The 14,515-nt window shown below is 41.2% G+C and overlaps 2 protein-coding genes and 3 non-coding genes across 7 annotated transcripts in view; 3 read left to right on the top strand and 2 right to left on the bottom strand.

The window, feature by feature from the left end:
• LOC108105777 (protein outspread) overlaps positions 1-1,229 on the top strand; it is an 81,870-nt gene extending 80,641 nt beyond the window's left edge. For 2 of the 3 annotated variants that reach the window (XM_017212500.2, XM_017212499.2), the window contains one exon: positions 278-1,229. In XM_017212500.2, coding sequence (XP_017067989.2) covers positions 278-486 — 209 coding nt within the window. In that variant the 3' untranslated portion in view covers positions 487-1,229. The remainder of the gene's footprint in view (positions 1-277) is intronic. The other variant, XM_017212501.2, reaches the window with a different exon arrangement.
• A 198-nt stretch (positions 1,230-1,427) lies between these two features.
• On the bottom strand, positions 1,428-1,499 carry Trnap-agg. The gene has a single exon. It is a non-coding gene; the product is annotated as a tRNA-Pro (tRNA).
• Positions 1,500-1,705: 206 nt separating this feature from the next.
• Trnap-agg lies at positions 1,706-1,777 on the top strand. The gene has a single exon. It is a non-coding gene; the product is annotated as a tRNA-Pro (tRNA).
• A 204-nt stretch (positions 1,778-1,981) lies between these two features.
• Trnap-agg lies at positions 1,982-2,053 on the bottom strand. Its single transcript has one exon. It is a non-coding gene; the product is annotated as a tRNA-Pro (tRNA).
• Positions 2,054-12,518: 10,465 nt separating this feature from the next.
• LOC108105725 lies at positions 12,519-12,771 on the top strand. Its single transcript, XM_017212440.2, has 2 exons — positions 12,519-12,536; positions 12,595-12,771. The coding sequence occupies exons 1-2, from the start codon at positions 12,525-12,527 to the stop codon at positions 12,769-12,771; spliced, it is 189 nt and encodes a 62-aa protein (XP_017067929.2). The 5' UTR covers positions 12,519-12,524.
• The last annotated feature ends 1,744 nt before the right edge of the window (positions 12,772-14,515 follow it).

The following is a 14,515-nucleotide window of genomic DNA, read 5'->3' as shown; positions in this document are numbered from 1 at the left end:
AAACGCTAAAACGCCATACTCGATCAACTCTATAATCTCCTGGGGCAGCGCACTCTTCCTTCTACATTCTACAACACACACAATCATGATCATCACGGCTGTCTCTGCTTTTGTCTTCTGTCTCTCTTGACCCCTTTTCAGTGCTCCTCTCAATATAAATACTCACATATGTATATACTTTATATCTGTACTTTAATTTGGCTGTAAAATGCAAAAAACGAAAGAAACTAATTTTGGCTATCATTTGTTTTTGTTTTTTTTTTTTGATTCGTTACAGGTCTGAAGGGCAGCTCCACGTTTGGCAAGAGTTTGAGAAAATCCGCTGCACAAACATCACCAGCATCATCAGATCTAACAACAACAACAACAACAGCAGCAACAGCATTAACAACCAATCCAAATAAGCCCAGTCACAAGCAAATGTTTAAAACGGCTGCCGTCATTAACATTCAGCAACAGGAACTCCAGGAAGAAAAAGCACAATGAACAAATCGAAAATGAAATGCAATAACCAAGAGCAAGCAAACAACAAACCGAACCAGTGGAACAACCAAAGAATAATTAGTGCTAATAATAACTAAATAATTATAATTATTTAAAATATATTAATAAAAACCAAGCAACCAAATGCAAGACAAAAATCGAACGGCACAACATCCATGATGTATGTACATAAAACGAATAACATTTCTCTAACAGAGCGCAAAACTGGTTGAAGATCATAATGATGATGACGATGACGATTATGATGATGATGTTGGTGATGTAGCAGACGAGTAAAACATAAAAATCTATCAGGAGCTTCAGATTTCAAACGGAGTTAAGCTAACAACGACTGTTCACCCCCCTCCAATGTAAAATGTGGAAGGGACGTCGAGCAATGGAAACTAACCCCCAAACAAAAATAACAACAGCAGCCACTGCGTCATCAACAGCTACAAAAACAACAACAATTTTGGGCCAAATTTATGTATTTATCATCTATTCTATCATTGTATCTGTATGTTATTCTACTGTACGTTTATCCAATTCTCTATGTCCACAAAATGTGTCATTTATTTATGTTTATGTAGTTCATAGGTCAGCTTTGAAGCGAGCGACAGGCAATTATGCTTATTTGCTTCCCTTTTTTTCGTTTGTATTAAATATATCGAAATTGTTTTTCAGCTTACATACATGTAAATGCATTATACATAAAGAAAATACAAACAATAAATCATCTAATTTTACTTTTGTTTTGTTAACCATTGGTATTAATCAAATATATTTTACCTAAATTAATGCAATTTTAATCATACTAAATAAGAGGGGCAAAACAACAAATGTTAATATTATTTACCCATAAGTCGTTATTTGTGCAACAAAAATAAAAACTATAAGCAATGTTTATAATTTGAAAAAAATAAAATAAAAAAGTTGTTTTCCTTGGGCTCGTCCGGGATTTGAACCCGGGACCTCCCGCACCCTAAGCGGAAATCATACCCCTAGACCAACGAGCCAGTTGCTGGTGGTCTGTCAAAATGCCCACATGACTTACTGCAAGTACTCTTTCATGGTCAACGAAAAGCTTTGGCCTTGATTGAAAATAACTCGTCACGAAACCAGTTTTTACTTGCGTTTCACCAATATTTCTGCAGAAACCGTTAACAAAACCAACTTTTACAGCGGGAAATTGGTCCGATTTAGTGAGCCGCGACGATCACCTGGCTCGTTGGTCTAGGGGTATGATTTCCGCTTAGGGTGCGGGAGGTCCCGGGTTCAAATCCCGGACGAGCCCAAGATGGTTTATTTTTTTGGGTTAATTTTAACATAAGCGAGTTTGCGTACTGGTTGATTTTATTAAGTAGGCTTTATAAGCAACAAAATGAAAATGATTTGATGATGATTTTACTTGTTACTATTGTGCTTGTGCGTGAAAGTGCTTAGATTGCATTTTCTAATATCAAAACATTACTTAAAAAAAAAAAATCGACAATCTCTTGGGCTCGTCCGGGATTTGAACCCGGGACCTCCCGCACCCTAAGCGGAAATCATACCCCTAGACCAACGAGCCAGTTGGGCGGTTTTTGCTAAAATTCCATTTTGTTATGGAGGCCACTCCATGCGCAAGTGCAAATAAAGCTTTGGTCCCATCTAAATTTGTCGCAAGCTTTCCAGGAAAACTGAAGACGCGGGCAAAAAACAAAAGGGCAACCAAGAGCACTCGACTCATTACAAGCCATTTCAAGTAATTCCTACTGCAGTCAGCAAAAAACAACTGAAACAGCTGAATAAATGAGCTTGCTCAGACATCGATGGTTCCAAGCAGTCTGCCGCATCGGAATGGTTTTCAGAAAGGTGAAAAAAGAACATCAACTGGGACAAGGGAGTAGCAAGGATTTTATCAAGAGGGGGTTAGGCCCAAAAAATATAGATAATATACATATTAAAATTTAAATAAGTAGTAACCAGGATTTGTCAAACACTGATCAAAGATATAAAAAGGTTTTAAACTAAGCCATACATGTCGGACTACGCCCATGGACTGAGCAATCGATGGAACACAGAAGTCCCATTCCATAAATGTCAACTAACGTTCCCTTGAGACGTGCGACTGTGATGGACTAAAAACCCTTTGGTCTGTTTAAAATGCAGAATGCATTTGCTGTTATGGAGTTTTTCCCGAGAACTCTGGGATATCTGCTTTGGTCACTTGGGCTGCAGTTGTGTTTTCCTTCTGGAACGATTGCCTTTTTTGGCATAGCGATTGTGACGTCACTTTAAATGAGTCGCAATTGATTTGAACTTTTGCCAATTGGAATGGCTATTGAAATTGTGCGATTCATTCCCCAGTCGCCGTTAATTCGCATAATTGTTTTAGCTACTTGGGAAGCAATTCGACAAAATGTTGACGAAGGCAAAACCAAAAAACCAAGCTAATTCAAAGCGAAGGAAAACAAAACGTGTAGAAATTAGTGGAAATTACAGGCCGCTGTTTGACTTTGGAATCACGATTTTCACTTCATTGGCAAGCCATCGATACAATTTGTTTGGGTTTTTCCCTCGCTCTGCCCGGCTTTTCATTTCGCTGCCTGTCCCTGACCCTTGTGGGGACATTTAAGAAAGCAAATAATCCCGAGTGGCGCTTTTCTTTCAACTTCGAAACCTGGCTAACAATCCATTTTATTTGATTATCTCCTCAGCTGCCGTCGCGTGGGTTGCTGACTGACGTGACGGTATCGAAATTACTTAATTCAACCGATTGGGAGGCCGACTTCAGTGGCATCGGATCAAACGGGGTTGAGCGAAGGCAGGTGATTCAATCGAAGGTCATTATACTGGCATTTTATCCTTTTCGGGGTAGATCTGTACATACTTTTTGGAAATGGTCATTGGCCGTTGGACAACAAAAGTGTTGTTGTGCTTTGTCTAAGCTTAATTATCCACAAAAGCTTCTCGCCTTGTTTTTGGCAGCTTGTAATTCATATCCGGCACAAAATTCGGGTCACCTATGATTCGGGGGGCTGTGATCTGGTCATTGGTAACCATAACGAGTTCCCTCTAATGAGCATGATCGGGTGGATGTCCGCCTCTTCCCAACGCAATTCTCGATCTCGCTCCATCCCATCCAATCATCCCCCAATTGGGGCCTCCACTTCCACCCAATACCTGGCCTCTGGCCAAAGTCGTCATTACCATGTTGCACACCTGCAATTACCATCTAGTTGTCCATGCAATTTCCAAGCCTGGAATTGAGAAAAGTCTTCGCATATGTATATAATGCACCAACGAGCTTTGATTAGGCTGTGATACGCAACTAGAAATAAGAACAAATCACGAAACCAGTAATACACAGAGAAAGAAACTCGAACTTAATAAGAAAACATTTTCATAAAGCTGTCATTTTTATTTATTATTCATAGTCAAATAGTTTGTTAGAAATTAAATACGCTTTTAGTATGTTTGCTAGCATTAAATATATATTGAAATATAAAATTTATTTAGAAAAGGCAAACTAAATTCAACCGAAAAGTTTCGGTTTCTCAGCCGATTATCTCTTTCATTAATCCAATTACTATAAAACCATAGTTTCAGACGCTAAAATTTCGACAGGCAAAAGCAATTTATGGCACGTCAGCCACTCACGTCCCGCACTGATTCCTTTATGCCCACCAACTAATTAAACAGGGGCCCGTAAACTTTTATGATACACCATAAAAGATACGACACTAAATCTTTGGCCAACTTCAAAGGATTTCGCATGGCTCTTTCACTCTGGTTGTTCTTAACAAGCGCCAAAAACAAAATCACCGCAAATTAGAACAAACCCATCACGATCGATTACATTAAATAATGCTACGCCTGGGCCCATGTGCAATTTTTTCGTTTCTTATTGTTGCTCCTTGCCGCAACAGAATCTAACAAACTGCGACAACATCAAAGGCCCAGCCACGACCCAATTGGCCTTCTTCTTTTCAGGCAAGGGGCATCCGAGAAATCCAACTCAGAGTCTGACTTCATTGAGGCATAACGTCCGCCTCGGATTCTTTGGGCCTGTTATAACGGCCACGAAATCGCGCGCCCCAAAACACAATGCCACAACAGCAGCAACAGCAGCAGCAGCGCAACAGCAACATCTGCAACTTGCAACAGTGGCAGAAACGGTAGCTGGCGTTGATGTTGGTGAAAAGGGAAAATTGTTTCGTTTCGTTTTCGCTCTGCCTGCAACTCCGGGCTCTCAGGGGATATTATGTTTGGTAGCTGTTAACATAAATTTATGCTGCCTTTAAACTAATTGACGATGACAACTTCTGTGCAGCAGAAGCAGCAGCAACAATACCAACTCGAAAACGCTGCTGGCATACTTTTCTAGTCAACCCTGTTGCGGATTGTCTTTAAGATCGCTTTGTGGGCTGGTCGGCGATTTACGAGTGCCGCGATCTTGAAATGCCTCCACGAGCATTCACCAAATGTGTGTGGCAGTGCCACATTTTATTCAATAACTGAGCTAATTGGAAGGTATACTTCAAAAACCACTTTAAAAAAATCTTTTATATTTCTATGAATAATTAGATTGAAAACATATTAACATAAATTTATACATTAAATACTGAATAAACATTTTAAGAGCTTACAAAACTAGCAGACTTTTCAAGAGTCGGAACCTAGCTGGTTACTGTTTTCTTATCAAGATTCTAAGACTTTTACATAGAACTTAACAGCTTAAAGTTTCAGAAATAATATCTAAAATAATATATTTTAAAATGTAAAAAATATATAATTTTGAAAACGGACAGCTTCTTGCACTTTTTTCCTGATTGATTGAACACATTGACATCGGACTTCGGGCGGCTGGCTTCTCTTGACTTGGCTCTCATTGGGAAAATTCAGTTTCATTAGATTTTCCATTTTCATAAACGTGTACGGTCATCAATTGTCATTAGTGAAATTAAAAGCTGGCGAAGATAAAGTGCCGACTGTCAAAGTGGCCAAGGAAAGTTTCGTTTTGGGACCGTTTCGACAGAGTAAACTTCTGTGCGCCGACTCGAGATCAAGATAGTGTGGCAATTGACGAATTCGTGGAGGCGAAGTGGAAAGCGAGGGGAACGGGGGTGGAATCACTAGCACCGTCGGGCCACTGGGGAAGTCGACAACAAGTTGTAAGAACAAATAAACAATTGGTAATTGTTTCGAATTGGGAATGGAAATGGAAATGGAAATGGCAGAGGCAGTGCCAGTGGATTGGGAATGGAAGTTGCAGCTAAAGTTAGAGGATTGCCAGCCAGAAGGAGGATGAGAAGGAGGAGGAGACACAGAGACCCGGTGACACACATTTCCATCCATTTTCCAGGCACACACCATATACTACATGGATCGTACACGAGCTTGGAAACCGAAAGTCACACAAACCGAGATAATCATCAAACGAGACTTCCCCGGCTCAGGCTTCACAGCGTTTCTGTTTCTGTTTCGGGTTCTCTCTGGGCCATCGTGTGAAACATAAATGCGCCCAAATTGATTTTTAAATGCTCCTGGGGACCTCTGGCGAGGAGGATTGACCCAGCTCAACCCTATGGGAATCGGCTGGAAAGAATCGAATTCAGCCTCTTGCCTGTCGCTGCCGTAATACGCAGACCCCGTTTTTGTCCGTGCCAGGAATGAACGAAAAAATCTGTTTACTATTTAAGGCAGTAACAATTTGTTCGGCTCACGTTTTTGGCTCGCACATATTTGGCTAGGATGCGCTTCTCCCACAAAAACAAAATACAAAAAGAAAAATGTGGGGAAAGATCCAATGGAGATGGCACTGCAATATTTGCAGTTTTTTGGGAGGAGAAAAAGGAAGATGACCAGATCCCAACGCCCACAATGAAAGGCGATGGCGATGGCAAAGGCGTTGCCGCTACAAATTCCCAGCTGGCCGATATGAAATCACAAAAACATTGCATAAACATCGGTGCATCGGTGGACAATGGGCCACCTAAATGAACCGATCGTAAATTGTGCGGTAGTTGGGCACACAGTCAAAGGGGGATCTCCCCCTTCTGGGATCTGCATCTGCATCCGTGGGTAACTGTGAAGTCATAAATTTGTCGACCGTTTCTCGTTTCTGCCGGTTAACGGAGCGTGCACAGTGCGTGTCTTTTTTCGGCTCGAAGCTAAAGTTAACGTAACAGAGCACACACCCCCAAGGGAATTAACATGGTCAAGATCATCGTCGGGATTCTTGAAGTATCAAGATCGTCAACAGGAGAGGGAAAACGTTGGGAAATAAACGTTTTGAAGCAGTACTAGAGAGTTTAATCATAATGTAATGTAAAAAATGTAAGCATTAACTGGTTTAAAATAGGTGCTAACAACTACTTTAGGTTTTGGATCTTAGCTTGACTTAAATGTAGTTCTCAAAACTTGAAATGTTATATTTTAAGGACTGAGATTTATTTTTGTGCTAGATTCTTCTTGAGAATCGTCACCATAAGTCCAATCCATCAACTCATAAAAAGTAGCTGTTGTTCTTTACGAGCAGTGATAATTTGCGGTTCGGCCTGGATAAACACACTTTTGGAGGAGCTCTCGGTCATTGATCGGTAGCCAAAGCAATCTTTAAAACCATTGGTTAAAGGGGCTTAAGGGGTCGATCTGAGATCTCTGATCGAAAATGTTCTCCAACCCACCGGCGAGGGCAGGGCGGGAGAACCCCAAATCAAATGCCATAAAGAAATGTTCGGCCCAAAAGTCTAATAAGCAGTAGCCCAGGCTCAGCCTTAATATTTTTAATTGAATTTTAGGCTTCGCCTGTCAGGCGAGGGGCCAAAAAAAACGCAAAAAAAAACAGCCAACCAGGCAGAGTCCAAACAACAAATTGTAGTTGGGTGTGGTTTGGTTTGGTTTGGAAATTCTCCGGGCCAAGGCAAATGTCGAAACATAAATTAATATGCAGGCAGGCAGGCAACAAACGGCAATAGGCGGAACCGACCAAGGCAAGGCCAGTAGCCGGCCAGGTTTTATTGATCTTGCTGGAGAAACTGCAAGTATGTACTATGCGGCTTTGCGGCAGCAACATGTGCAACATGCTTGCCGAAAACATTTGCTCAGACAATTTTCTAATACCGATCATGCATGCATATAAATCTTGCGGCAAGTGTGCCTATGCGTTACCAACGAATGCTGCTCTCTACCCTGGCAGAAAGAAGGTTTCAATGGATATTTATCCAATTTGACTAGATTCTTCCTGGTAAAATATGGAAACAATTTTCTAGAAGATTTAGTTAACTTTTTATTCAGCTTGTCAGTTGCTTAGTTAGTGGGTTTATTAAAAGGACTCAGCAAGTGCCAAATATATGTCAAGTTATTTCTGAGTAAGAACCTCTGAAAGAGTTTTTAAAATGATTGTATTACTTAGATAAATCTTTTTAATATATTGTGAAAATTTTAATATAAAATTATTTATTAAACATCTAAATTTACAATTCCCTTTTATCAGTAATAGTAATCAAGAGTATATAAATCTCTAACTTATTTAGCCAGCAATTTATTTTAATGATTATCTTCACTCTCTGAATTTTTTGGTTGGGTGGTGCTGGAAAATTGAACATGAACAGCAGCAACATGGACATGCATCAGCAACAAATTCAATTCGAATTTCCCATTCAAGCTGGCGAATTCTATTTAAATTGTTTCGCCAATGCCAATCGAGGTGGATTCTCTGGAGCTCCGTTTAATGGGCAGTTGGTTGCCGGTTGTTTCGATGTTTGCTTGTTTTGTTGCTCTTGTTGGCGATGTTGCAGATGTTGCTGCTGTTATTAGATGTTGCCAAAGTGCAGTGCAGAGACTGCTGCTGCCTGGGCGTTTAACCATTATTATATATTGGCCTCATGCTAGTCATTCGTTTGATTTTGTGTTTTCCCCAGCTTTTTGTTTTGTTTTTAGTTTAGTTTTTTTTTGATTTTTTGTTGCTACTCGAGTAGGCCGCAGCCTCTGCAATTTATTCAGCAGTCTAAGACTAACGTCTTGTGGGTAGCCTTAGCCTGATAGCTAGATGGTTGCCGCTGCTCTCGTTGTTGCCTAGCTGTTGCCGAGACATTGATCTAATAAATGTGGCCGGTGGAGGTCCATGCTTTTTGTTTTATTTCGTTTTCCTCTGCAACTCAAATTGCCTTTTGCGTAGTCGTTGTCGGTTTGATCCACTAAACCAATAATGCCACACAGCTGACCCAGTTTCCCCAGTTACTCCCCCATTTCGTACAGTTTTTTTGTTTTTGGTTTCAGTTTTTTTATCGTTGTGGCAGCAGCTTGTTATGCGATTTCTGTGGTAATTATAGGAATAGAAAGATGCTAACAGAAAAAGTTGTCCAAAACCTACACACGAGCAATTTGCAAACGAAATCTTGCATTTTCCCCGGATTTTCGCTTCAAAATTGCAAATTGAAGAGCGGGGTGGGCCGGATAGCTTTATATAGTGGTAGATAATTGGCCGAGATTTGGGTTAGTTCGGCGATACTTCCCACATATAAGCAAGTGAAGGTTGGATATTAAGCCAGATAGGAAGTGCATTATAACAGGGATTATCTTTAATATTGGTTGTTCTTCCTGGTATTGAATAAAGTGATTAATGTGGTAATACATTTATTATCTCATTTTATATTAAAATCTTAACTCATGCTCCATTTGCGATACGTTCGCCTAGACTACTCTCGCCAACCATACCGAACCTAAAGAATCTTTAAATTATGAATGCCCGCGGCGAGGACGGTAGCTGGAGATCTTCTAGCGTTAACTGCCGATTTATGGCCCAACTTAGCATGGTCAACTGGCCAGAAAGAGTTAAGGAAAACACTAACTCGGAACGTAAGTTAAGTATGCCAAGTTGGCGATCTATTAGAAGATATGCTAAAAGCCCGCGCCAAAAGCCCCACCAAAGTGAGTGGCTGCCACTCGACCGCCTGGCAAACACTTCTGTTAATGACACTCGTCTTGCGGCTCCTTGGCCAGTGTTAATTTGCGGTCATTAGCCAGGTTCTCCAACTCCATCTCCAACTCCAACTCCAGCTTCGACTCCATCTTCGACTGGGACTCCTTCGCGGCGGCGTTCAATCAATTTGCGTCTGCGCGGATTCTTTTCTCTCTCTGGGATGGCGGGTAAAAGGCTTTCCACACACTCACTCACCAACAATGGGTTGTTAGCCCACAATGGGCTTTTGTTAACGGTTAAATTACACTTGATGCAGCCCGCCTCTTAGGCTAATGATGCGTATGGGAATCGGGTGAATACAAATGCTAATTCATTTGCACTTTGGCCCCCTCCTGTCCCAACCAAACAGCGCTCACCTTCAACTCCCATCCACGGCTGATTTATTTATGCAAAAATGATGCCGTTGAAGGTGCAGGCATAACAATAAATTACGGACACAAAAGTGAATGTTAACAATAACTAAATGGGTCAGAGTCGATCGGTTACGGTTGCACTTCCCTGGAATTTTGCAGGTGCCTGCTGCAGCGGTTTAATTGGTGAATTAAACCATACGATGATATATTAAGTGGCTCCTTAGGACCTGCTAAAAGGCCCCGAATACGCCCCCTGAAAAAGATTTGGCATTGCTAACCCAATTTCCCCAGTAAGGGAATACGCGTGCGATTCAAATTTCCTTTTCCTTCAATCGCCATTGGCTCACACACACAGACGCAGGCGTACACACACCTGCCAAGCGGGGCCAACAAATTTCACTTATTGCCAATTTGCTGGCAATGAAATAAAATACTTTTCTTCCGCGACGCGCCTGTTTGTTGTCGATAGCCAAAAACCTGACCATAACGATGGACTCCAAAAATAAAGGCAGGGAGTGCAAGGGGAATCCCCATTCTCCATCCCCCATCCCCCATTCCCAACCTAATTGAACGGCAACCCGCGCGGACTCTGCAATAAATAAATTGCGAAATTTATTTGGCGGCACTTACGCGTCGCTTTTTTCATCGACTGCATTTTCCATAGTGATTTATTTGCATCGATTGGCGCGGGGATCGGGCATCGGGGTAGATGATCCAGCCGCGGTAAATAGATGGCTAGAAAATATCAATAAAAAACTAAAATATTCTAGGTTATGGCCAGTGCCAGTGATGCGGCTGCAAGTGCGTGGTAGTGACTGGTGACTGAAGGTCGTGACAGGTGGAAACAAAGTTGCAGGTGGATAAATTACGAGAATCGGGTACTTAATACTTTAAAGATACTTATTTCTCATGTTAATAAAGACGAAACAATCCAAAAACATGTATTTGTTATTATGAATTATTTTTTTAAACGAATTCCTGTCCTACAAACACACTCTTAATTTGGCCAAGCAGTGACTGGCGTTTCCAGTTCCCGGAGGGGGCAGCATCTCCGATTCAACTCGGAACAGCTTCCAGCTGCTTTTCCGCGAATCTCTCTCGACTTGTATGTGTGTCTGTCTGCCACCAAGATGCGTCGGCCTTTCGGGCATTTTCAATTGATTTTCAAATTTATCAAACAGGAAGCATCTCTGGCTACGCAGACCGAGAACTTGCTGCAAGTCTGAAGTCTGGGGCTCTGGCATTAGCTCTTTCTTTAAATGTGGCTCGCGCTGCGTGTCCATTTAACGGCATCTTATGGCGCAGGAATTGGCCAAGTGGACTCTGTGAGTCCGAGTGTCCGCCAGATGGCCAAAACCAACCAACCAAACTCCGACAGACGACAGGCAAAGTGTTTCTGTCGCCGCTGATCGATGCGCCGAGTTTCGATTCGACTTAAATCGGTTCGGTTTTGGTCTTGTATGGAGATCTGGTTAACAATTTGTCAATTGCTCGCCCAGCTTTTCTTGGCTAATTTAACTGCTGTTTTAATTAGCCACCGCACCCAGCGAATCTGCATTAAGTTACTGGCTTTGGGTGGGAGATGGAGTGAGCGTTATTAATTGGCCGGCTTTTAGTAGAAAACTTCGTAGCCGAGTGACAGGTGACAGGTAATAGCTCCTTTTGAGTCCCTTTACATTTCCGGCTGTGTTCTGTATACTTTAAAATAAATACGTACATTTTAAAGTTACATTTTAAAGTTACATCTTACATCTTTAAAGCCTTTATTTGTAGCGAAAATATAGTTCAGATTTATGGATAAAAATTAATTATTTATAATTTTTAAGAGAAAACAAATGTTAGTGAAATGTATAAAATTATTGATTAAAATATTGTTATTATCTGTTTGAATTATTTTATTTTGACTCAGTCTTAAATTTGATATAACAACATAAAATCCGATTGGGGATTTTCGTTGGAAACTGAAAATGCATTTAAGATATTTAAGATTTAATTTAAATTTTTACACAAATTTTTTAATGATGTAAATAACATCTTAAAATTTTCCTTATGTTATTTTTTAAAATATAATATAATTGTAAATGTTAAAAACATTCTGTTAAGAACTAACAGCTCTGTTAAAGTGTCGTTCAGTTTTATAGCAGTTTCTGTACTTCGTTAAATATATAGCAAAGGCAAGAACCAACGCATGTTTGGAATATGACTTTGATAAGTTTAAAATAATGTAGATAACTTGCAGTCTAAATGTAAGATTAAAATACATACATAAGTCGTTGGGTCTGCCTTAGATGGCGCCATAAACACATGTAGATAAGAAAACACAAAACAACAAATGTAGGAAAATTTTAATAATTCCTTATTTCTTATTTCTATATTAATAATCTTGTTAGTCGTGTTTATTGCAAATCTGTGAATTTCTGTATATTAAAAAAGAGTATTTTATTATTTGATATTAGAATGTAAATAAAATGTAATATACCCGTATAAAACTAAAGCGAACAATTTCTCACTCAAGAATACCAAGAAATATGAATTCTTGATTATTGCAATTATTTTGAAATATTACTGCAATTCTTACTTACCAGAAGTAACCTTGCGTTGAATTATCGCCACCTAATAGAGGAGTAAGCTTATGATAAGAAGCTGCTCTGGGGTATAAAAGCAGCTGCACTCTGAGCAGAAGTCACATTCAGAAGTCATATTCAGAAGTCATATTTAAGATGAAGTTGTTGGTGAGTTTATCTTCTTAAGATATAATGCATTATTTTTTAACACCTATAAATCTCTCAGGCTGTTCTCTTCGCCGTGCTGGCTGTTGTCGCCATGACTGCCGTTCCCGCTTTCGGAAATGTCATTCCACAATGCCCACCCACTGCTGCCGAAACCGCAGCCCAAGGCGGTAACTACCCAATCACTGACTTAATGCGCAACTCGAGAATACGTTACAATACCGGAAGAAAATATTAATGGAATCGTGAAAGTAATTTGTCTTTAAAAGGATATAAAAATGAAATAAAAAAAAAAACAATTTTGGCATAATTTCATAATAACATCTTTGACTATTGAGCTTATAATCTCTTTCTATGTCTTGGTCTCTAGTGTCCTTTTAACATACTGCAGTCCTACTAAAGTATCTTCCATCTAACCCGCGTAACAAGAGCTCAAATTGCGAATAGTAACCTGCTGACTATCTCACGGTACGATGGGCAGGCAACCTAATCCAAGCCGAGCATGTAGAACGTCAACTGGCACCGCGAGCTGACATGCAAATTAAAAAGCATATGCTTTGACTCCTAATCACAAAGCACTTTCATTCAGTGACTGCTCCACCCCGCCTGCGTTTTTCTTCTTTTTTTTTGCTCAGCTCACTTGATGGGTGGCTCTTTTCTTCCGCTTGTCAGACGTCGCTGCCGTCGCCTTGTCCGCGCTTACATCCGCGCACACATCCGCGTCCTGGTCCGCCTGACGTTGACATTGATGTTGGCTGTTAGCTGTTGGCTCTTGGCTGTTTGGCTGTTGCCGTTTGCCTGTTTGGCTGTTTGGATGGGTGGTGGCTGATGCGAGTGGCTGCCATTTGGGTGCGTGATGGATTTCTGCAGCACTCCGAGTCGAAATCCAGCGACTCCGACAGCTCGGCGCACAACTACGCCCCAAATGGCGCAAAAAGCGAAATCCCCCAAAATGATTAATGACTTTTCAAGTGACTTGCAACAAAACCAAGTCACCAGTCACATAACGAGCCTCAGCAAGGATCAAAAAGTTGGGCCTGCACTGTGGAAAATCTTTTGTTAATTACGATCCTTTCTGTAGCGGGTTATAATCTAAAAAGTATGCTATGAAAAATATTTAATATTTTATCAAAAGAGGACTTCTTTGGTATTTTAAATAAAAAAAGTTTTATAAAACCTTTCTTCTGAGTGCAATGGCACTCATTGTGGGCGTCTCAGAAGAGGGCCACAAATTAGTCTTAGCAAACGAGGACGCGACACCGACTCTGACTCTGACGCCGTCTCTAGATCCCCATCTTTGATGATGACTGCCCCCTGCCCCGGTCACATCCACTTCCACTACCAGAGACATCCTCCGCTGCTCCGGGCTGCTCGTCTATCTTTGACATCACTCTGGTTGAGTGATGGGGCTGCGTGTGTGGGGTCCTCGTCATTGGAATTAATGATTTAAATGCGGGGGAGGGGTCCTTTGCTTTACTGGCTGACTCGAACTGTTGTCGTGTCATTAACCAACACTCTGGCGTGCCATTTTCACCTGCAGCTGCAGTCATTTTTCAACACTGAGCCAGTGGGATGGCATCGTTAATTGCAGGCAAACGTCAAAAGTCGTCTGTCAGCCTCCAAACCTCTAACCAACCTCCAGGCTCCTAGCATCAAACATCAAACATCAAGCTGAAGCCTGGCTTCTCGTCCACGTCCACATCCACGTCAGAAGCTGTCAGGCTCACAAAAGTATACATCACGGCGAAAAGTCCCAGTTCTCAGTTGCCAGTTCCCTGTTAGTCCCCCGATTCCATTCCCAGTTCCCATTCAGCCAAAGTCCAGGCCTGGTCATGGTCGATAGTTGGCTGTTGCTGTTGCAAAAGATTGATGTGTGCTGTACGACGTCGGCAGGCAAAACGGAAAATAAATGATGTTGGTGATTATTTTTCTTCATTGAGCGGCAGTCGCTGCTGCCTGTTAGCCTCGCTTCGCCTCGCCCC

Source organism: Drosophila eugracilis, unplaced genomic scaffold (genome assembly GCF_018153835.1).
Source record: "Drosophila eugracilis isolate 14026-0451.02 unplaced genomic scaffold, ASM1815383v1 contig_353, whole genome shotgun sequence".
Classification (NCBI taxonomy): Eukaryota; Metazoa; Arthropoda; class Insecta; order Diptera; family Drosophilidae; genus Drosophila; species Drosophila eugracilis.
This window is presented reverse-complemented; position numbering and strand designations above follow the sequence as displayed.